The following is a 23222-nucleotide window of genomic DNA, read 5'->3' as shown; positions in this document are numbered from 1 at the left end:
TTATCTTTGTTGGGGGAAAAAATATGACCTAAACTACGTTTAAAATGTCATGTGAGCATATAAATGAAAAAAAAAACTTCTTAAGTGCAAATTAATCTTCATAAGTAGAGGTGTCAGAAACAGTACCAACATTCTCAAGCATTAAAACGTACGTTAAGGAGTTTTTGCAAAAAATCACATAAAATCTTAGGGGGCCAAGGTAGAACACTGAAGTGGCCACAGAGCAACGGACATGTATTCTGCAAATATCCAAAAAACATACAGAAATGCATTCTTAACTCGCCAATGGTGCTAAACTTCACAGTATAGCAAACAACTCGAAACAAAAGAACACACCAACACGAAGAGTAACACTCCTGGATACAGGAGTAGCGATGCTCCAACCACCGTGCCTCAGTTTGATCATAACTAAACCATTTATTGCGCATAAATGTAAAGAATAAGTCTTCTGGTCAATCTACTTGTGTTATTCAGCTCAAACATAGGGCATGCTGCGGGGCGGGGTGGGGGCGGGACAGAGTGGGGGGTAGTAAACTTGGACATATGGAGGAACGTAATAATTACATTCCTCCATTCCGTCGTATGTCCGAGTTTACTACCTGCCACTCCTCCGCCTCGCCCCACCTCTCCGCAGCACGCCCTATGCGAGCCGCCACGGAGCTCAAATGTTTTAAGAGCTAGGAACCATCCCTCGTGACCCAAGTATTAGGGGAGTGCATTTACCATGTGAGTGGCCATCAGCCCGCTTCTTAAGAAGACCCCTCTTCACCCAGAAGTCTAATTTCAGCTGAAACAAATTTACCACACTTGACAAAACTTCTTGAGTAGATCATGATGGCAACGCTCATACCTCACTTTGAGCTTCATGATGAGACCCTTAGCTGGGTCACCTTGCCTTTGCACGAATACTTAATGTTCCATTGTACAGCTATTTCTTGAATGTTACCGAATAAGCTATTCCGCATGGCATTTAAGCAGGGTGCACAAAACTTTATTTTTTAACAATGGCGCTTCTCTGACTATTGCGGATAGCAGTGTATGAACATTTACTCTACTTTCATTTGCATTGTTCATGTAAATAGAAGAAGGAATACTAATACAATTATATGGTAAAGGCTCTCTGTATTGGCTGTCCTTCCGTTTCTAGGCTCATTAGAATTAAACGATGGACTATTCTGCTGTCTCACTGCTTCAACAGGGACCAAGGCAGTACAGCAGGTGGCATCTAGGCCCAGGCCCCAGAAATAAAAGGCAGCTGATGCCCACCAGCAACCACTGGCACAAATTAACCACTGCATTGTAGGCATTTTGTTGACTCATGCATGTAATGGTGTAAGGATAGTGAGAAATTTTATTTGTTGATGCTTGTGACCTTTTGTGCAGATACAGAACAAAAAAAGTTGTACTTTCTTATTTAACTGGCCCACTTCGTTGTTTACTCACGGTGCTCAGCGTGAATTTGTAATAGTTTTGTTCAGTAGTACACATGGTAGTCGTGAAAGCAACTTATTTGCTTTGTGCACGACTTTAAGATACACCCTGCTCCCTAAATCGCACGTTTTTCACCATTTCTGAAATGTGCATCCAATTTCGGTAAATTATACTTGCATGTCAGAATTAGTAAAGTATGATGTGTGTGACGTTTCCAGTGTTTGTGTTGTGGTTGTCGTGAGGAGCACAACTTCTACCTTTTGGAAAAAAACAAAAAACCAACTTGTTTTTGCTTCTAGAACCGTGATGTTTAGTATAACAGAAATGAGATTTGTCTGCAGAGTCGGGTCTTAACACCACATAAGTTGCTCTCTTTAGTTCCTAAATCAGGACTGATGGATTTACATTCTTCAACTAGTTTTGGGGGTAACGGTGCATTTTTGCTCCCTTATTCCTCCCACACCCCATGTATGTACGGCTAACCCCCAGTGTTGGCGTATGGCCATCTTGTCTTTATATAGCCCCTCAAAATTGTTCTTGTAGACGAGATGCTTGAATCTGGTTCAGCCACTGAGTGAGCACTTTGCAAAATCCACTGCGTAAACAACCAATCGGCGGCTGGTTGATTCTCATACTGGCATTGCGGGAATCGCACATGGTTCTTGGCCATTTGTGTCTGAATTTGTGTTTGATAATGTGGTTCATGAATCAGTCTCACATTTTATAGTACAAAATTGTATGCAGATTTTTCGTGCGAGGCCAAGGCTATTAGACGTCCGAAAAAAGTATCCTCTATTTAACCTCAACATAATGTACTTTAGATTGATCTTGTGGTCTTTCTTATGGGCAAGTACTTAGTGAACAGAGTTTTTTCATAGTGTTTTCTTCTCTCAAAATGTAAATGCATTCCAGCAAATGAATTTCACATACCAAGTGCCCACCAAGCGTCCAAAAAAGGTTTGGCATAGACGGATACATCAGGTAGCAATGGGCTGTGTTGAGTAGTGGCCAGCAAGATCGTTTTATGGAGCTTTATGGAGCATTGTTAGGTTGAGCCTAGGCAGTGCGCATGCACTGTCTGCAAGACCTGTTATCTCCTTAATCGGCTTTTGGCATGACCATGAATTACCATTTGTCCGTTGTTGTGCCTTTTAGAAATACAGGGTTTTTATTGGTGCATTGTGTCTGATTCTCCCAACTTTGCGAGCTTGGGTCATGCCCAGACGATTTCACTCATTGCTTGCTTGGGTTGGCCATCCCAATACATCCCGGATCCTCCTGGTCATCCTGATCTGCCTTTGTATTTCGTAGGCTTATCAACATCGTTTTATCTTTTCAGGCCGTTTAACGGAGCTATGCTCTGTTCTGCACCTGCAAAGTGACTATTTCTGTCCAGTAGCTGTTGAGCTATGCCAATATCTCTAAATCAAAAAAATGTGAGCCCTAGTGCATTTCCAATGCTTGTTTATATTGATGCGTCTGCTGAAGGACTTAGTTTCTTTCGTTGTGCTGAAGGACACTGTTGTCTGTTGCTGAGAATGACGTGGAAGTTTGGAGGCGTTGTTGCTGTTTAGGTGACATTGTTGCAGTGTTGTGTCTGCGGTGTAGATCAGTTACTACTTCTGAATGGTGGATGTGAGGATTGATGAAAGGACATGCATGTGTTGTTGAAGTGAAACTTTGCTGACCCAGCTGTCGTGTGCGCATGAGGGTATGACCATTGTGCTTAATATGTATTATTGGTGTAAAGTAAAGTATGACTAACTTGGTACAATTGTTTCACTGAGGTAGCTATTAGTGGTGGCTGGTAATTTGAGCAGCCAGGGTGTGGGCAGTCCACACACACGTACACATATACAGATTCTCACGCGCCCATCTATATGCACACTCACTTACACCCATACATTCACAACACGCAAGTATTATTATTATTATTGTCTGACCATATTATGGGTAATCCAATGAGGGGAGGCAGCAGTATCTTACTCGTCACAGAGTGGGATGGGGGTCAGTGAGACTGCTGACCCCACCCCACTCTATGATGAGTTGTCACTTATGGACACTCTCCCCTGGGCACTTCAGAGCTTTAAACTGAACGCTCAAGTCCGAGTCTATGTGTGACGTGCCCCCTGAGGGGGAAGGACTTCGAGGTGCTTTGAGGGCTGAGGAGGTCCGGTACACCGGGCTGGGAAATCCTCAGCCTGGTAAAGTTCAGCTCAGGCAGACCGGGCTCCTGCTCATTCAGTGCATGTATAGCTCCTGGCTGCCTTTTATTCAGCTTGACGGACACTCTTTATGTCTGTAAAAAGGTAGCGAGGGCTTAACCCCTGGGCCCTTAAGGATGGGCTGCACCTGGTGGCTATCCTTTAGATAGCTAAGTGTGTGAATGATTGTGGCCGGGTTTATGGCATAAGCGTACTGGTGTCATAGGTTGTAGAATGAATGTAAAACAATAATTATATGCTTTTGAAGTGGCAAATGCTTAGGTAACTATAGGAGCCGGTGTGATATACACAATGATGCCAAGTGTTGTGTAATATGTATTGATAATTTTTCATATGGATGTTAAACTGGTAAATCTTAACAAACTAAATTGCTTGATGTAAAATTGTGCAACTGGTGGTGCCATGGGTTGTATCTAATGTACATGTTATGCTACAAAGATACTATGCATGAAGGGTCATGTATCAGTTTTTATTGTCAGGGTTCATATAGATTGGAGTAATTGCCTAATCACTTGTATATCAGTTGGGTAATAATTTGTCCTGTTGGAGAAAAATACATAGAAGTATCCAAAAGAGACTGCCTACCAATATAGTATGGCCCACTGGTGCTGTTTGGAGTTTAGCAGCCTGTAGATGGGCTCACCCAATCTGGAAATAACTCCCTTAGGGGATGAGCTCTTGCAACTCCAAGCCTCATCCTTTATTTCTGCGTTAATATAGGCTTATAGCCCGCCATAGCAGGCTATACCGGCTATTAAAGGCCCGCTCCCGCATTAAAGGCCCGAGCCGAAGGCGAGGGACTTTAACAAGGGAACGGGACTTTAATAGCCAGTGTACCCTGCTATGAAGGGCTATAAGGCTATTAGAACATTCTGCCACTAGAGGGCAGAATGTTCTAACAAATAAAACAAAGGCCTCTTGAAGCCCGAGGGGATTTAAATCCCCTCGAGCTCCGAGAGGCCTTTGGTAAAACATTGGAATGTTGTCTGCGGCTCTTTACCGGCCCGTAAAAGCGGGGAGCACTCTATTGTCTACAATGGAGCTCCCAACATTCCAATGTTCTAATGCACATTAGTTTAATGGTGGGTGTCGGTTATTGAGGGTGTGTATCCCTATTAGAGAAAATTTGTGTTCCTAATTTGTGTAACTGTTTTTGTTAGCTTGCTTGGCTACACATGCCCTTGCCTACATCCTATGGCTGGTGAGAATTAAAGAACATGGCAAATGCATAAAGACAAATAGAGTCCAAAAAATCCTTTTCTCTTCCTTTTTCCTCTTAAACAACAATTCCACGGCTCCCTCACTTAACACTATTGCCTTTCAGAGACATGATCATAGCTGTGAAAGATACAGAGTTGCCTTAAGTTGTCGCTTTTGTGTTATTTGCCTCCGTATTTGGGACAGGCCTACAGAAATGAGCCACATTATAAAAAGATAGCATGGACAAGTGGGGTGCCAATTTTCCAAACTGTCCATGTGATGGTAGGTCCAAACAAAGTACCCTTCATTTTTTACTTTTTTGTAAATTTTATATAGAAATTAGAAAACAATTTTTACGTCCAATTTTTAAAGAGAATTCCCTGTATTCCTATAAAGCCGCTTTTAATTGTTTACGAAATTTGGAAAATGTATTTGCCTGTAATACAGTAATCTGCTATATAATGTCGGCAATTAAACGAAGGAATGAACTTGTCCACTTAGAAATTTTGAACTATGAAACAATATAAAGTGTATTTTCGTTATGATATGTATAATTATATAATGTGTATTTTAAATATGTAATAATGCTGCTTCTTTTTGGTTATAAATGAATTTTTATTGTATCTTATAGTATGCTTTTATGGACATTTTGTATGATCCGATTAAAGCTTGCTATTGAATTGAATTGAACATTCAGCAGCACTGAAGCGCGCCTAAAAGAGCACATCCCACCCCCCTCGGTAGTACGCTTTCCACAAGGACCTATATCTTATCCCTACAGGCTGAGGCGCCTCGATCTCTGCCATTGGAAGGCCAGTGCCCAGCAGAACGCGAGAAAGAAGGGTTAATCTCAAGCAGTGAAAAAAATCTCTCATTCCACAAAAAATAGGCCCTCAACAGCTAAGTAAAGTGGGTGATGGTGACCCATTGAATTTTAAATGAGGTATGACACAGAGCTGGGGCTCTGCCTGTAGCAAAAACAATCTTGCATGTTCGTCTAGTGCACTAAATTACTATTTTATGCTATATACAAAATAGTTCCACTTCTTTGTAAGGTAGTTCAATTTATGTCCCTGCTTCAGCTGTTTGTGTGTAACCCGCCGGTCACAGTTTTGGACCCTGAAGAATCCGGCTCCCATTTTAAGGACTATAAAATGCCCTTGTTTTGGTATAATCGTGACACCAGACTTTCATCTTCGCGGCGCTTTACTTGAGCATGGGAGCAAACATATAAGAATATGCACAGACTTGCTAATATGAGTTCTGACGTATTTGTCAAATCAAACCCCAGCTCTTTCAGGGTTCTCTGGGGCTAAATTCTGAGAACCAAACGTCTTGTGTCAACATTAGATTAGATTTATTGTTGCTGTTTTATCAGCAGCTGAGTTTCACATAAAACTCCAGATAGTGGTGTGAGGTGTGAGCAAGGTATTCTGATAGCGGGCAGGGAGGACGAGTCAAGCATTGAGAAAAAGATAAATCATTGAAGGCTGACAAGGAAGAATGATGTTATCCTCGCTCCCTAGCAACAGCAGCTGCACCTAGCAACCATGTCTCCTCCCAGCCACCCGTGCATTTTCTAGCATTTAGTTTTACTTGCCCCACCTCGCTCCTCCATCTTCTCCACGCCCGAGGATCTCCACACACCTTGTTTGATTTGAATTGTTAAAAGTTTATTAATTGCTACAAATACCCAGAGGGCATTCTGGCGTTGAATCATGAATCTACACAGTTGGAAAGAATCAATGTAATTTACGAAAGAGGAGAGTTTCTAGAAGCTTGCAGAAGCAAAAAATAGGAAAAAAAACTTTGGAGTACTTTATCCTCTTGAGGAAAAGAGTAAGCAACTTAAAGGTGACTCGTCAAACTTTGCGAAGGGAATTCCAGTGCGAAAAACACACGTTGCCATGTTTTAGTAATTTTTAATCCGTTGGAGCTAGAAACATTTTTTTTGTTAACATCTGCAGGCTAGGGGCAGCAGATGATGGATTATGTGGCAAATGCGGAAAATCAATAATGCGAAAAAGCAGCAGTCGCAGAATCTAATCATTACAGTGGCCCTGATTATACTGAGTAATGGAGGGTGGTAGTAATGAGAGCTCAGTGCTCCCCACAGAACTGCTGAAGTGACTTGTGGTCTAATTGGAGAACTTATCTGTGAAGTACTTGGAAATATGGCGTCTTTGTGCTATATTAATGACATCACACTTAACTAATCATTAAAGTGCTATAACGTGCTTGCACGAGTGCCACTACCTTCCTTTTGATTCTTAAAAATATATAGGCCTCCCTCTTTACATTTCAGTCTCCCAGAGAGAGCGACACTTCAATCAGGATATGTCTTTTACCTATAAAATTCACAACTGCATGATGAATGTTCACCTGAGAGAAAGGAAAAAGCCCCCTCAAGGCTTTTACTGGAGCCCTGACCTTACGACGTCTAGAATAGATATGCTATGAAATGCATAATAAGGCTTTTACATCCTGGAAGTGAAGGAGTTAACATTTGTATTTGGGAGTTTCGTTTACAGTGCTCACTTTCACTTGTTGCTCACTTCAAAGTGTTAGTTAGACACACAAAATATGTGCATAAATCGATTAATGTATAGGTGTAAGAGAGAATAGGAGAAACCACATTTTGGAAAATATGATGGGTTAAGTTGTGGAAACGAAAGGGAGCGATATTAGAGGCAAATAGTTTGGTTCAATAAGAAATAATATATATTAAACTGAGGATACATAAGAAAAAAGCAATATTTAATTGGAAAGAAGGACTGAAAGAACAGATGCCGCAGTGGAGCCCAGCCGTCAGCTTTCCACATAAACCACACACGCATCTCCGGTTAATGAAAGCTTCCTTCTTTCCATCTTTGACAACTTCTAGAAAGTTCTGCAGTTGGTTGTCATCTTAGAAGTGGTTTTCATGGCATTCCAGAACCTTGGACCTCAGATGCCCTCCATTCAACCCCCACACTTCTTATTGTTGTCTTTCTGATGGCAGATAAAAAAGAATTGGTTTGTGGATTTATATTTTATTTACTGCCCCTGAAGAGGTCTTGAAGTGCTTTGCTAAGGAGTAGCATGCTACTCCATGGAGCCCAAAGGTAGCCGCGCCGGCTGCAAGGGCTGCAGTTCGCCTTGTATTAAGCATCCTTATTAGCATCTGTTTTGTTGAAACAATTTCTAGTCTCGAGGAACATTAGTTAATTGTTGGTATTGATGCAGACGCTTTACCTATTTATAGATTTGCATTCCTAATTGTGTCTCTGTGATTAAAGGGAATGCACCCTGGTCTCCTGTTTGGTTGTCCCAGTAGACTCTGCTATGGGTTGGCTGTAGCGCTGTTACAGGCTAAGGTTATACGAGCTGGGCCGGTGGTTCTGGTGGTTACAGAACAGTGAGGTTTAGTCTGAAGTTCCAGAAGCATAAAGCAGAAGGAGACCTGGACTGACGTGAGTTCAGCAGGGGTATGAAGGAAGCCCGCATGTAATATATGTGCAAAATGGTGATGGCTCAAATGCTGTGTCATGATAAGGAATACGAGAAGTAATGTCGGACATGGAGTACTCCGTTTTGTTTGCCCGAGGGGGCGGTAGCTCAAAGTAACCAAGGATTGTCCCTCAGTAGACTTTGTGCATGGAGCAAAGGTCCTGGAACCTGATCCACACTTTAACCCTGAGCCAATGAAGTGGGTTTAAAGGAGGCTTTATGTAGGCTTGACTTTTGCGTCCAATTCCAGATGCTTGGTCTGAATTTCTCAGCCTAATTTTTAGGAGTGCAGCAGATTTGCATACAAACCTCAGGCATTTCAGCGGCAGCCCATATCAGAAGGGAATACAGGAAACCCAAAAAATTATCTGGCTGTAGCTCCCAGATGTTCAACTCCATTGCCTGACTCTCAGAGCCTTTTCTGTCCGTGAAATAGATGTATGAATGGATCTGACACTTAGCATGCAAAACTGACCGGTGAGTCCTACAGTGAGGATTTTCTGCAGTAGCGATTACCTTGAGAACAGTACCTCTAGGTGTTCCCATGAGAGCTTCCAACCGGTGGTGCCCAAGGAAGTGTTACAAGCCATGAAAGAGCAGTTTACGAATAATAGAGGCAAATGCGTGTTATCACACGTTAACCACCCTTCCCTCCCTTAAATACCACATACCCCTACACTGGAAACTTCTCACCTTCTCACATCTATCCAAAATGCACCACGTCAACTCCAACAAGACACCTCCACACCACCCCTCCTCACCCTGTAGCTACACATCACACTCAACAACATACCCATCACATCTCTAACACCACGTCACCCTATCAGTAGCTTCAACGTTGCATAAGCCATTGTACGTCTCATCACTCTGGAGAAGTTTCTCCTACTGTACTAGCTTCTGCACTGTACATTCTCACTGGATGAGAGGGAATGACCTTGTACACGACAGCCTCTTTTCAGCTTGGCATGGATATGCCTAAAAGTGCAGTAGACGCTGAAATGGGCACTTTTAAAGGTGGCAACCTAACCGTTCAATAGAAAAGTGTAAAAAAAAAAAAAAAAAAGAAAGAAAAGCACTGGCAAAGCATAAAGGTCTCGCCTATACAAGAGCTATTGGCTTTGGCATTGTGTTTTAGCCATGTTGTGCAGAAGTGTGGCTGCTGTTCAGCATGACTAAAACTTAGTGGCGTGGATTAGGAGGGAGTTCAGTGGAGGAGAGTTGCGTTCAGTGGTTCAGTGCCAAAGAGTGTTGTGGCACTGGGTGAAATAGGGTGAAGTGGGTTGTAGTGGATTGAGGTAGTTGGGTTAATTGGATTGGATTGGAGTGGAGTGGAGTAGAGTGGGGTGATTAGATTGGATGGGGGTGGGTGTATGGTACTGAAGTGATAGGATTAGAGTGGGGTGGATGGGATTTTTTTAGTGGGGTTATTTGAAGTGGGGTGGATTAGACTGGAGTGGGGTGGATTGAAGTTGACTGGAGTGGGATGGATTGGTTTCATTGGACTGGGGTGGTGTGGATTTAACTGGAGTGAATGGGACTGGAGTAGATGGATTGGAATGGATTGGATTGGAGTGGGGTGGGCTAGTTGGATTGGAGTGGGGTGGATTGAACTGGGGTTAGGTGGCGTGGATTGAACTGGGGTTAGGTGGGGTGGATTGGACAAGAGTGGTGTGGATTGGACAAGAGTGGTGTGGATTGGACAAGAGTGGTGTGGATTGGACAAGAGTGGTGTGGATTGGACAAGAGTGGTGTGGATTGGACAAGAGTGGTGTGGATTGGACAAGAGTGCAGTGGGTTGGTTTGAGTGTGGTGGGATGGACTGGTCTGAGGTGGATTGGATTGGTCTGGTGTGGTGTGGGGTGGGGTGGGGTGGGATGGGATGTGGTGCAGTGGGTTGGATTGGTGTGGTGTGGGGTGGGGTGGGATGTGGTGCAGTGGATTGGACTGAGGTGGATGGTGGATTAGATTGGGATGGAATGGATTTTTTGGAGCGGGGTGGATTGGAGTAGACTAGGAAGTAGGATGGATTGTGGTGGATTGGAGTGGGGTGGGGTGTACCTGACTGGAGTGGACTTGATTGGGGTGGGGAGGATTGGAATGGAGCAGATTGGAGTGGGGCAGAGGGGATCATTTGGGTTAGGTGGACTGGATTTGAGTGGGGTAGATTGGATGTGAGTGTGAGCGGATTAGATTGAAGTGGGGCAGATTGGATGGGGCAGTTTGTTTTGGATTGGGGTGGGGCAGATTGTTGTGGATTGGAGTAGGGCAGATTATTTTGAATTGCCGTATTGGAGTGAGACAGATTGTTTTTGATTGAAGTTGGGCAGATGGTAGTGGGGTGAGTTGAGAGGACTAGTGTAGAGGATTGGGCTGGAGTGGGGCTGATTATTTTGGAGTGGGGTGGGGGAGATTTAAGTGGGGCAGATAGTCTTGGATTGGGATGTGGCAGATAGTTTTGGATTGGGGTGTGGCAGACAGTCTTGTAGTGGGGCAGAGTGTTTTTGATTGGGGTGGGGCAGATTGTTTTTGATTGGGGTGGGGCAGATTGTTTTTGATTGGGGTGGGGCAGATTGTTTTTGATTGGCGTGGGGTAGATTGTTTTTGATTGGGGTGGGGCGGATTGTTTTGTATTGGGGTGGGGCGGATTGCTGTATTGGAGTGTGGCAGATTGTTGTATTGGAGTGGGACAGATTGCTGTATTGGAGTGGGACAGATTTTTTGGAGATTACGGTGGATTGGATTTAGGTGGATTGGCTTGGGTTGGGTTGGAATGGATTTTTTGGAGTGGATTGGTTTGGAGTGGGCTGGATTTAAGTAGGGTGGATTGTGGTGGATTGGACTGGACTGGAGTGGGGCAGATTATTTTGGATTGGAGTGGGCTGGGTTGGAGTGGATTGGGTGAGTGGTTTGTATTGAGGTGGGGTGGGGTGACTTGGGGCGTTCTGCACAATTATGTGTTAAAGCATAATTTTGAAAATTATAACACATAAGAAAGACATAATGTTGCATTTAAATATTTAGAACAAGATAATCCTCTTTTGAGAATAGCGCCCTCGAGCAAAAACAATACAAAACATGAGTGAAAAGTGACAAAAGAAGACTTGGCAAAATAAAATAAAAAGTTAACTATAGAAATATAGAAAATACTACTTTAAATGTGGTTTGTACTGCTGAGCACTTTTTTGCCAGTCACCTTCTTTTTGTAGGGCACTAGAAGTTAGAGAACAAAATAGTACCTCAATCACGTCGGGAGCAGCAGACGGGCACTGATTAAGTTGAATCAGTCCGTGCTTGGTTCCTGCTCCATGGACAGGAATGGAAATTATGTTGTGCCAGCCATGGCCAATTATGAGGCTGTAAAGAAGATTGCCAGGCAAGCAAACAATTGATAAGCAATGGGCGAGCTCCAAGTCCTTTTCTAAATGCACAGCGTCTCGCAAGTGATACGCATGTGCTAGCGCATGTTATCACAGGCTCGACCCAAAAAAACTCCAGTTACAGGGGAAGGAGACAGTTAACATATAGGATTGTTATCTTTCTTGGGGGGAGAGGGGCGATATGGTCTTTTGTTTGCAACTGCCCAGACAATGTTCAATAGGATTTGTATAAAATTGCCTCATCATTTGGAACATTAGCTTTCTGTTTGTGTTTACTTTAATTATTAGTCAGGGATTATTAACGTAGCCCTAGAACAATAAGAAGAAATAGAAATATAAGGGGAAAGCACATTTAAATGTGTTCTAGAGCTGAGTTAATGATTCCGAGTAATTCTTAAAGAAAACCAAGGCAGATAATTAATCTTAAAACATCTGTTACGTTTGCCTCCTAAGCAAGAGAAAAATACCAGTCATTGTTGTGCAAAGGTCCATAACATTCTTCCTGTTAGTCAGAGATCACTAGCCTTAGAACTATGCATTATAAGAAATATTAATGGAAAGCACATTTAAATATGTTATAGAGCTGCGTTAATGAACTCAGGCTAATGATTGAAGTAAACAAAGACAGAAAAGCAATAGTAAAAAAAGATTACACTTTTGTTACAAAATTAAAATCTCCCCCATCAAAAAACCCCGGCCTGCGAGCATCCCCTTGCAAAATAAGAGGCGATTAGCAGTGATCAGAAGTCTGTAAAACAGAGCAAGCCGCATATGTAGGAGCCGTCTGCGCTGAACTCCGTGACCCTTCTGAAACTCGCAGGCCTGGCTAGAAGAACACTTACCTGATGCAATGACCTGATGCCCTCTTCTGCAATGCCCTCTTTGGTAATCTGCTCCTCTGCACAGCTGCCAATCCGTGTGCTGCTCTGCAGCGAGGAATGACCGGTTTTTCGCGCTGCTTGTGTGTTTAAATGCAGCTTTGAGGAACGGTTTCATACACTCACCTAATCTAGGCAGTGGAGTAGGAGTGAGGTGCGCGCTAAGAAGTCGTGTCTGAGCGCTGGGAAGAGGTCAGGTGCGCACGTGCAGGTGCGCACCTTACAGGAAACACTGCTCAGAACCCCAGGGTAAAAAAACATCCACTTAATTCACTTTTTATCCATCTATACTTTTATGTTCTGTATTGCCCCCTAAATCATCTGCCCTTGCTTTCAACTGCTACACAGCAGCAGAGGTGTAAGGGGGGAGCCATAAATAACATAGCCTCTATTATGTATCCCTGTTTCAAAGGTTAAAAAAACAGAACTTACCTTCCATTATTGACCAACCCCCACCACCTTCCCTGCCTTCTTTCCCCGTCCTGCAGCTTTGTTTTCTGGTTTCAGTCAAAGCAGAGCTGCACTACTAAAATGTTAGGGGGGGCCTGTCCACCTGGCCTGGAAGGTCTTTATAACATCTGTTAGACCCGGCTTCCTGGGCACCATGGCACTCAGGGGTTACTGCGCTCCAATCGCGTCAACTGGAGTGTTCCCCACTGGTGTCCAGGGGCCTCAGTACTAGTGGACGCAAAACTGGATAACCAAGTGTACCCCTCTCCAGCACTTGACTCTCTCAGGGTAGCGAGACAGAGCAGTCCAAGGCTTACTCAAGGAGGTGAGGTGGGGTTAGACATTCAGAACACAGTGCACACCGTACTGCCAGCTGATCAACTCAATGTCCAGTCAGTGCTTTACTTTTTATAAAAGAAAAGTACTTTATTACACACAAGATAATTATACTACACATAAAACTAGGATAAACAGTGGAAACCAGATGTCTCTACAACCCTCTGGGCCAGAGTTCTGACCCCAAAGAGTATTACATCACCTAGACGCCAAGCACTATAAAAACACAGTTAACATGAAAACTCACAATTAGCATTGCATATTACAGACCATGTTTCACAGGGCTGCTCTCATTCGCTAGAGCCTTGATACCAATCTTTGGATTGAAAGGATATAGTTTCAGCATATGATGTGAAGTCAAAGGTTCTTGATCAGCCCCATAACCCCGCACCAAAAGCAACAGAAGTGCCCTCCCGTCCTGAATGAGGACACTGCTCTAATGTAGTCAGGGATCTGATCACAGGGGCCTGATGTCTTGGCACAGTTTACTGGAGTCCCACTAGTCCAGTAGCCAGTGGCTAGCTGTAGGAGGGTAGTGGCTGGACAGAGTGCCAGTTCTCTCCCTGATACCCCCAGAGATCAAAAAAAAAAAGGGGGGCCTGTTTCACTGGCCTGTATTCTCAGCTACTGCTTGTACAGGCTCCCACAGCGCATGGGAGGAGCTTAGAGGGGATTTGATCTCACCTTCAAGGACTAGAATCAAGCTTCCCTCTCTCTGGCTTCCTTGATGTGCCACAAGCTTCCTTTTCGCACCAGCTTCCCTGATATGCCGCAAGCTTCCTTTCCACACCAGCTTCCTTGATGTGCCGCAAGCTTACTTTCCACACGTTGGGCAGGTGCCTGCAATTTCCTTGTGCAAAAGCGCACGCTCCAAGTCTCACAGAAACAGCTGATCTTTTCCCGCTGATGCCCTGGATTCTCATTGAACTCTTGGCAGCAGACTCCATCTGTCATAGAGAGAACTTCTGTAAGTTCCAGACGCAGTGAGCAAGTGTCTTATCTCCTGTCTTCACACTGCGGGTCGTGCCTGGCTATCTTCAGACGGACCTGGTGTGGCCGCCTCTTCCGTCTTAAAACCAGTCTTGAACAACAGCTGACCACTCAGGCCAGACTTTTATCACCTCTGATTGATAGGCTCATCTGCTACTTTTGCATCCTGAATACACCTCCAATCACAAGCCATTCATGGCCTGTTCAATGCATGGCTAAAGCATGCAGAGAAGACCTACAGTCTAACCTGGTACCAGCCTGTACAATTCCCTAAAGAGGAATTTTAATTAACTCCAGCCCAGGAGGCACTGACCAGTGGTGTAGGGTCCTTGTAGCAGAGTTAGTGCAGCTAAACCCAGATAACAGCTCAGTGTCTACCCCAGCCCTCTCCAAATAAATGGGGAGGGGAGCTGGGATGTCCAGCAGAACAGCTCACATTCCTCACCCTGGCTCAACTCACTATTCTTCCCCAGTACACCCACGGTCTCTCAAACACACGTCAAGTAGACAAAAGCAACAGGACCACAGGCATGGCAGACTTCACAGGCTTGGTCAGGAGGGAGGCTAGTGACTCACCCCTCCTGACAATAGATTTATTGCTGCCACCACTGTCAGTACCACAGCCTGGGTAGAGAGGGCAGTAGCCACTCTCTGAAAAATGGGGGTGCACTAGGCATGCCCCCTCGACCGCAGAGCCAAGTTCTAGGGTCTCAATCCAGGTAAGCTGAGAGACCCTCAGTGGACGTGTATCATTGTCATGCTCACTAAGGTAGGGATCTAGAAAGCATACAGTAGCTTCGGAGTGACTTGCCTGGAGATTAGCATAAGGCAGGGGTAGCGCTCTCTCCAGAGACATGCAGGAGACTTCCCGTCCCAACAACATCCCAACAGTGGGTAACCAGTTTTATGTCCACTGTTACTAGGTCACAGCTGTGAATGACCAGATTTTAGAATCTAGTGTAAACGACAGATTGGTATGAAATACAAGTGGATATGATCCCCAGTGCTGGAGAGGACAGTTCACTGTGATTTCAATACTGAGAGCCCCGATTACTAGCTGGAAGGAATGGTATCTTCGGATGGGATATTGCTCTGCCCAATGCAGTGTTTCCCACACCAGTATTGAAAAATGTAGGAATAGTGGTCAAAAATTGTTTATTTCAACCGCATGGTTCCTCTGTGCCTAAATGGGTCCCACTTCTAATTGTGGCCTGAGTTTGGTTTTGATTACTCTGTTCATGGCCACTCTGCCATGTTGCTATATTTTTTTCTGTTCTCCATCAGTCTCGTTTTTCACCTGCCCAAGACTGTTACTAATTCTTAGCTGTGTATGTTGAAATATGAGTTTGTTCCCCTTATATCCTCTTACAGACAACAGGTGTGCATCACAGAACATTTTATTTTTGTAGTGTGTCGATAGGTGCCCAACAAAGAGGCATTGACCACTACCTACCACCAACATCTACATCGTCCCTAAAGGACTTGGGCAGTCCACTATCATCAGATTGAGGCAAAGGGAGTGGGGACAGTTTCTGAGGCTGCCTCTACAACAACGCTTGGTGCCAACACAAATTGAACATTTCCTACACTGATTGGCCTGCAAATTCCTGTAGGATAAATCGTATTAAGGCAGTAACTTTTCAAGTGTTCATTTATGAAAAACGTTCACTCAGAACTGCATTGTTCAGATTCTTAAGTTTGGAAAGCATGTAACCTTTGAGTTGCAATGTTTGGATCCATTGCCAATGCAGTGAGGCTGTTGTCACTGAGGAATTACAGAAGGTTTGACCTTGTGTTTAAGTAATGGATGAATGGTTGTATTAAAACAACTAAAGCGCATGATTTGTGCCAATGTAAGCGGTTCCTTTTCATCGCATATGGCTCTTGTGAACAACTTGCAGTTAGTTGATTTGCGAAAATTGTCTGTCTCTTGGACTTACCAGAGTGGAAATTTGGTTGATTATTGTCAGTAGCAACCTGTCCCCTGCCAATGTGCGTGCGTGGGGGGGGTGGGGGTGGGGGGGGGCTGGCCGGAGGAGGCAGGTTTGGAGGAGGGAGGTGAAGAGGGTTCGTGGACAAATAAATGAACGTGCTGCCGTCTCCCGCCGTAACGTGCTCTGCCTGCTTCTGGCCCTGGGCTCAAGCTACCAGCCTGCCCCGCCGCCAATCCTAAAGCTGCTCTTGCACGGGAGAAGCTTTAGGATTGGCCTGAGCGTTGGCAACTCGCGCTCCAGGCAGACTCTCTCCAGCCCCAGCAACGCAGCTGAGGCTGGAGAGAGCTTCACTGCGCATGATTGGTTTGGCCGGCCTGAGATGTCCGGCCAAACGCCTCATGCGCTGTGAAGGGAGTGCCCACCAGTCCCCTACCAGCAGTGTCATCCCCTGGACCAGCCCCAAGACTCGTCAGAGTCCTGGGGCGGGTCTAGGGGATTAAAATAAAACCGGTTTAGAACCCATTTTATTATCATTTTTTTTTTTTGCTGGATGTGGCAGGGGGGCGGCGCTCCTCCGCTCTAATAGAGTGGCTGCCGCTGATTATTTTAAAACACATAAAATTTAATCCACCGAAATTCACATGTAGGAAATGAAACGTAAATCACAGAAAAGGGATTAACGTTTAGTGGTTATTTTGAATTTTAGGATGAAGGGTTGAGTCTAGGGTTAGGTTGAAATTTTGTAATTTAGTTGTAATTTAGTCGATGCTGTACATTAGATGCTTTTTTCTTTACTTTGAATGAGCTGAAACACAAAATAACTGGTTTGAAGCCTGCATTCCTTACCTAATAGTAACCAGTGTAATCTCTCTTTCTTGCAGGCTCTCCTGTGTATAATCTCCAATGAGTAACGAGGATTTACAGAGCGCACCTTGCCGAATGATCTTGAGACCGAAACTTTAAACTCTGTCCTTACTCTCACGCCCATGGCTTCCATTGAAAAGGAGTTGGAAAGATGGAACCTGCATAAAACAGGTGGAATTGCAAAGCTGCTGCATCCCATGGGCTCCAATTACACCAGTAGGCTTTCCCCCGTGAAATCTATCAGCAGCATAGACCACCTACTTCAGTTTCCGGGTAAGGCGGACTCTGCTTACAGCTCATTCTCCGGAGGTTCCACTCTTCCAGACTACCATAGTTCCCCACTGTATAACGCTAACTACTGCCTGCCACCAGCGCAACTATCCTACATGGATTCGGAATATGTCCGAGCTATTTATAGCCCCAACATCATGAACTCTGATCTGAATGACCTGTATCCACTGAAACCTGTAGATATCAATAGATTGAATAGCTCTGAAAATATTAGTAAGGTCAATGTTGGTGGACAGTGTGAGAGCTCTCCTCTGCTTGATTCCTTAGAGAAGTGCCCCTCACCTCGACCCTCACCCCTGCCTCCGCTGCCTAACCCCCCAACCCCACCGGCAAGGCTTGATAGCTACAAAACACGGAGTACTTTTGATAAGCCAAAGGACAGTGGTGTTCTTCTCAACCAAAGAGAGTCAAAGACCATTCGTGGTAACAGTACCTACAGCTATGTTTCTACGTGCAACACCAAAGGAAGGTGTTTTCAGGACAGCTGGAATCCACAACAAAAGACCACGAGCCTGCCAGACAAAGCAGAAGAGAGAGACTTAGATGAATCAGAGACCAAGGACAAGAGGTCTGCTTGCACAAAGCAAGCATCTGTAGTTCTTCAAGAATCTCTTCCGTCCAGCAGTGCGTCTAAAACAGACAGGCCGCTCTATACTCCAAATGCCGTTCTGAATTATTACGCTCTTGGTCCTTCGAATTCTAAAGCCTCTCACCCAGCGCATTCCAATCACAAAGTCAATGATTTGCCTGAGAGCAAACAGTATTTTTATCTTTCCAACCTCCACAAACAAACCTTTAGAGGTGTAGACCAGCCAGGCACAGAGTCAGACACTAAAGTGCACGATTTTGCGTTCCCAATGAATCGCCCTGATGCGTTGCCGGAAAATCCTTCTGAACAGGATGAGAATGTGCCGCAAAACACAGCAAGCTTGAAATACGCTAACCGCCTGCCTCAAAGGGAGTCGATGTCTGATCGAGTATGTGGCTTGGCTAATGACAGTCACCTTCAGAGCAAAGGGACAGGTGGTGATGGTCCCTACTACACTTCCACAGAAGGAACAAGCAAGGATCGGTGGGAAATACCTCAAAATGCAGCATCAAAATCCTACCACCCACCTCACTACCCCAGTGTAGGTGCCACGGAAGCTGGTACGTATCTTCATGAAGAACCTGAGATCTGTGGTAAGCGGCTATTCAATAAGTCCAACCAGATATTCTACTGTGGGCCCAAGTCCGAGCCCTCTTTGCTGACTTCAAGTGCATTCAAATCTGAGAATCAAAGTGATGAAAGTGGCAGCAACCTACACCTAAAAACAGATGGAGTGGTAACTTCAGAATCTATTATCCACAAAGCACAACTGGATGCTCAGCCATTAAAAACACACCCCTTGTGTGATTTAACCAGTGAAAAGATCACCAAAGAGAAAACTCCCATGCTTTACCACCTTGCCAGTGGGAGGCATGCTCAGATGGCAGCAATTTTAAGTTTACAAAAACAAACACCACAACGTGAAGTCTTGGAAAAGGCACCAAAGACAATGTCACAAAGCACCCCCGTTTCCACCACAGAAGGTACAGACTTGAAAAGGGAAAGTAAACCCTCCCAAAATATGAAGGACCACCAGAATGAGTGCAATACTGCCTATCACCATGGGAATGAGAAGATGCCACTGAGCCCTCCTACTTCTCTGGATGATAGTTTCATGAACGACTACAGGGAAAAACTTAAAACAGCTCAGAAGAAAGTTTTGCGTGAGACGTCCTTCAAGAGGAGGGACCTGCAGATGAGCCTGCCCATCAGGTTAAAGGTCAGTACTCCCAAGAGGCCAGGCATTGAGCATTTCAAGTCCCTTTCGCTTACCAATGCTAGTGATGATGCTGGATTCACTCCTCTGAGTGGGGCACTGGGAAGCAGCGATGCGAGCAAGAATGAGGAAACGAAGAAGCCCCTTATTTCTCGGATTGGAGGAAGAAAAAGGCAAACCAAAGAGGAAAAAAAGCTTTATCATTCGGAACCAGAAAAGCTTGACCAGTTCGGGGTTTTGCAGGATCCCAGGCCTTTGAGAAAGGGTGACAGTACAGGAATGGTTTCCTGTGAGAGAACGGAGGCCGGCTTGACCACCTCCAGGAAACTAGCCTCTGAAAACCGGGAGCGAGCTTGTTCTGCCTCAAGTCTTTCAAAAACAGAACTGAAACAAATCCAACACACAGCCCTTATTCAGTATATTGAACGGAAGACCGCCAAGAAATCCACTAGCATACAGCCAATTCCACTACACAAACCTACGCAGAGGCTTTCACCGGGGAGAAGACATTCTGAATGGAGTTCCTACCCAAGCAGCAACCAAACTACCCTGCACCACGAGGATTCCCTCCAACCTTCTGCACCAGGAAGAAGCTCAGAGTCCTCCTGTCTTCATGCTTCCTCTTATGATGTGCCAGAATACAGAACTGAGAGGCTCGCCCCTGAGGTAACGCCACCAAAAGCTCAGCCATTGGCAAGAGAATCGGACTCAAACAACACAGGCCAATCGCCATTAGCAGAACATATGGTCCAATTAGAGGAGTATCCATCCACCAGAAGTCGTGAAAGGATAAAGTCTGCGCTTCCTATTCAGGTAAGGTGTTGCAGAACAAGGGATTGGCTTATGTGTATGGTAAAGATTGTTTCTTCCAACTTACAACAGAATGGCTTGCTGTTTCTGGCTGATGCCTTACTGTTTCTGGCTGTGATGTAGTAGCTTGTGAAATCTGGGGATTTTCTAATTGGACGTTGCCTTTGCATCGTTGGTGGGCCAGACAAGGCACAGTCCTACTGAGCCGAGCTCCACCAACACCTACCTATCATATAAATTTCTTACAGAACAGTTTATTGCTGGATGTTTTACCCATTCATAGAACCCTTAACTCCCCAACATTCATTAAAGAGTCTGAAAGTAGCACTAGGCCTTCTAACATTTCAACCATGACTCCAGAGAAGCCAAGCATGTATGTAGGTAGTCAACAAGCACACACTACAGCAACTTCACTTAGTAGCACATAGTCAGTTGGTCAATCAGCAATGTAATGTTTTAACAATAATTGTAATTTTAAAAGTCATGTTGTTGCTGGCGATGGCTATGTGACCACTTGCTTAATTGTTATTAAACTGAGCAAAGAGCACTTGCTAATAGTTCATTCCAAATTTCTGGCACTTAAATAGGGCATCCAAAGGCTCTAGCCCATTGGGGAAAGGCCCAGTGTAGAAAATGGGCAGTCCAGGCCTGTCTGTAGTAGCACAGATAACTTTGTTACATGCGTTAATGCTCTCCATAGTAAGCTCCTTCGCCTATGCATATGGTTTCAAGTAAATGGAAGTGTGGTACAGTAGACTATGCATCGTCTACAGTCTTGTACTGGATTTATGATTAGGATTCGTGGTTAAGCAGAACTCATTTCTTAGAATGTAATTGTAAAAGGCTTCCAGATTTTCCGGTTTTTAGATTGCACAGCTCATAAAATAGTGTTACTCACCACTGCAAACATTTTGGCAATGTCTTTTCACAAAGCCCTCTAAGTAAGAGTAAACAAAAACATCTTGAATGCAGCAAAAGGCTTGCTTTCCCTTGCTTAAGTGGAGCATCAAAAGATTAACCGTTCATCTCGCCATAAGATTTTTTGGGCGGGTTTCATTTTCTCAGAAAGATTGTGTCTATAGGATGAGCTAATACAGAAGTGATTTCTCCTGTGCAGGGAAAATATACCAAAGTGCCCAGGGATGTTTCCAAAGACATGCTGATGACCCCAAGAGATGCGCCTCTGGCACTGAGACTGAAGCTTTGTTATCAGTCTTTGGGTGTAACCTTTTGACACAAAATGAACATGAATGTGAAGGACTGCCTTGTTCAATGAGAAAAAGCTAATCGAAGACCAGGAGTTGTAGCTCTTTTAGGTTTCTGTTAAAGTTTAAGCTCCTGTATCTAGTTCAGACTACCTTTGTCCCATTGAAAGTGGACTCCATGAAGCGTGCTGATGCATGCCATTCTTAGTGTGCCCCAAATGCACGGCAAGTAGAGACATGGCTATGAGGGAGGTGGTTTTTATCTCTCACAACTTCAGTCAATCCAATTCAGAACATTACAAAGTGGTGATCTGTGTACCATTTAAAAAAAACCAAGCTTCTGACATATGTTTCAGCTGCATTGGCAACACCTACAGCAAACCCAAAAAGACATGGATGACTGCTTTTTCCCCAGAAGAAGGTTGTTGCAGAGTACAGCGAGTGGGTACCTTCCCCGCTGAGTGTGAGTTAGAAGTGGTCTAGATGGTACTACATGGTGATCTTCGGAGACGGGTGAGGAGTGAGAGGCACTACGGCATGTGCTGAAGGGGTATAGTCCTCTCAGCTATTTCAGATGTCACCCACTAATCTTTTGGCATAGAGATGAGTATATCCAGGCCTGACCTAGCCACATTAGCACCCACTTTCGGAGCACTCCCTTCATTTCCACAGAAACTCCTTCTTAAACTCAAGGCTACAAGCTGAAGGTCTGGAATGGAGAGCTGACCATCTGAGGCAAGAGCTCACATTCACTGTGCTAGCTTCGTCTGGGCCCTGGCCTGCTTGACTGTCCAGTGCTGTGGCATTGATCCTGTCAAGTGGACAAAAATGTCATAAGGAAAAGAAAGGTCGATATGTTACTCCAGATATTTCCTATAGTCTGAGGCAAAATATTTTCAATCTATTAGGAGACGAGAAGCTAATTCAATATGTCCATGCTGATACAAAAATCAGACAAGGCATGGAATGAACAGGATTAATCATGGCAAACTGTATGCGGGTTGCGGTGGGACATGAAGCACATTAGATTTTCAAAGGGTATAGGTGTTTTGGTGTTAAGATGGTAGGTAAGGTTGGTGGTGAGAAGAACCGGAGATATTTAGGGGAATAAAGACCTGCAACCTGAGACTTGTTGAAACGTCATTGACAGACAAGACACCTTTGCCAAAACAATTAATTTATTTTACAAGCCTGTTGTTATTTTCTGATGAAATGTTACATTTAGTCTCCTCAGCTTTCAAATTGAAACAAGATAATGTCCTTGAGCAGGTTGTGTTTGATGATGAAGTAAGCAAGTCCGGGAGGGGGTTGGGGTCAAGTGCTTCTCCGGCACATAAGGAGCAACATATAACGAATAGCACAAATTGCATTTATTAGTTGTGCTTTCTGAAAACCTAAAACTACATTCTTGCAAATTGCATACATTATGTTAAGCCCTTCGGTTCTAACAAAGCCGCACAAAATAGAGTTACTCCATTGGCAAAGGTTTATGAGGAGCTCTTAACATAAACCTTCTATGGTGTACCTACCAAACTAACTACTTACCCAGTGCACACAGGCAGGCTGTCACAAGTATGCAAAGGAACCACCCTTGAATGTTCGCTGCAAGATAGACTCCTGCGTGACTGCAACTGCCTTTTTTTGAACCAGCAAGTAGGAGAAATAATTAGCAATGCTTAGTTTGTGATGTCTTTGTAGATATGAAATTGGCATTGAGAATCCTTAAGGAAGCCTGCAGTTAAGCAAATCTGATATTTGACTAAAACTGCCCTAGTGCCAATTACCCTTAGGAGGCATGATCATCTTGATTTGCTATGGGCAAGTCCACTTGTGCAAGCATAAAGTTCTTTTATTTCTAGCGGAGTCAGTATTTTCAGCAGGGTAGTGTGTACAAGTCCGATAGATTTCATTCGACTCATCGGCAGCAAAATAGTCAT

General features: G+C 44.3%; 1 protein-coding gene across 3 annotated transcripts in view; it reads left to right on the top strand.

Moving 5' to 3' along the window:
- SHROOM1 (shroom family member 1) overlaps positions 1 to 23222 on the top strand; it is a 214481-nt gene that overhangs the window by 104181 nt on the left and 87078 nt on the right. For all 3 annotated transcript variants that reach the window (XM_085618060.1, XM_085618061.1, XM_085618062.1), the window contains exon 2: positions 17192 to 20083. In XM_085618060.1, the coding sequence (XP_085474186.1) occupies positions 17297 to 20083 (2787 nt within the window). In that variant the 5' untranslated portion in view covers positions 17192 to 17296. The remainder of the gene's footprint in view (positions 1 to 17191; positions 20084 to 23222) is intronic.

This window comes from Triturus cristatus, chromosome 7, assembly GCF_964204655.1.
Source record: "Triturus cristatus chromosome 7, aTriCri1.1, whole genome shotgun sequence".
Lineage (NCBI taxonomy): Eukaryota > Metazoa > Chordata > Amphibia > Caudata > Salamandridae > Triturus > Triturus cristatus.
The sequence above is the reverse complement of the archived record's forward strand: the minus strand, read 5'-3'. Positions and strand labels throughout refer to the sequence as shown.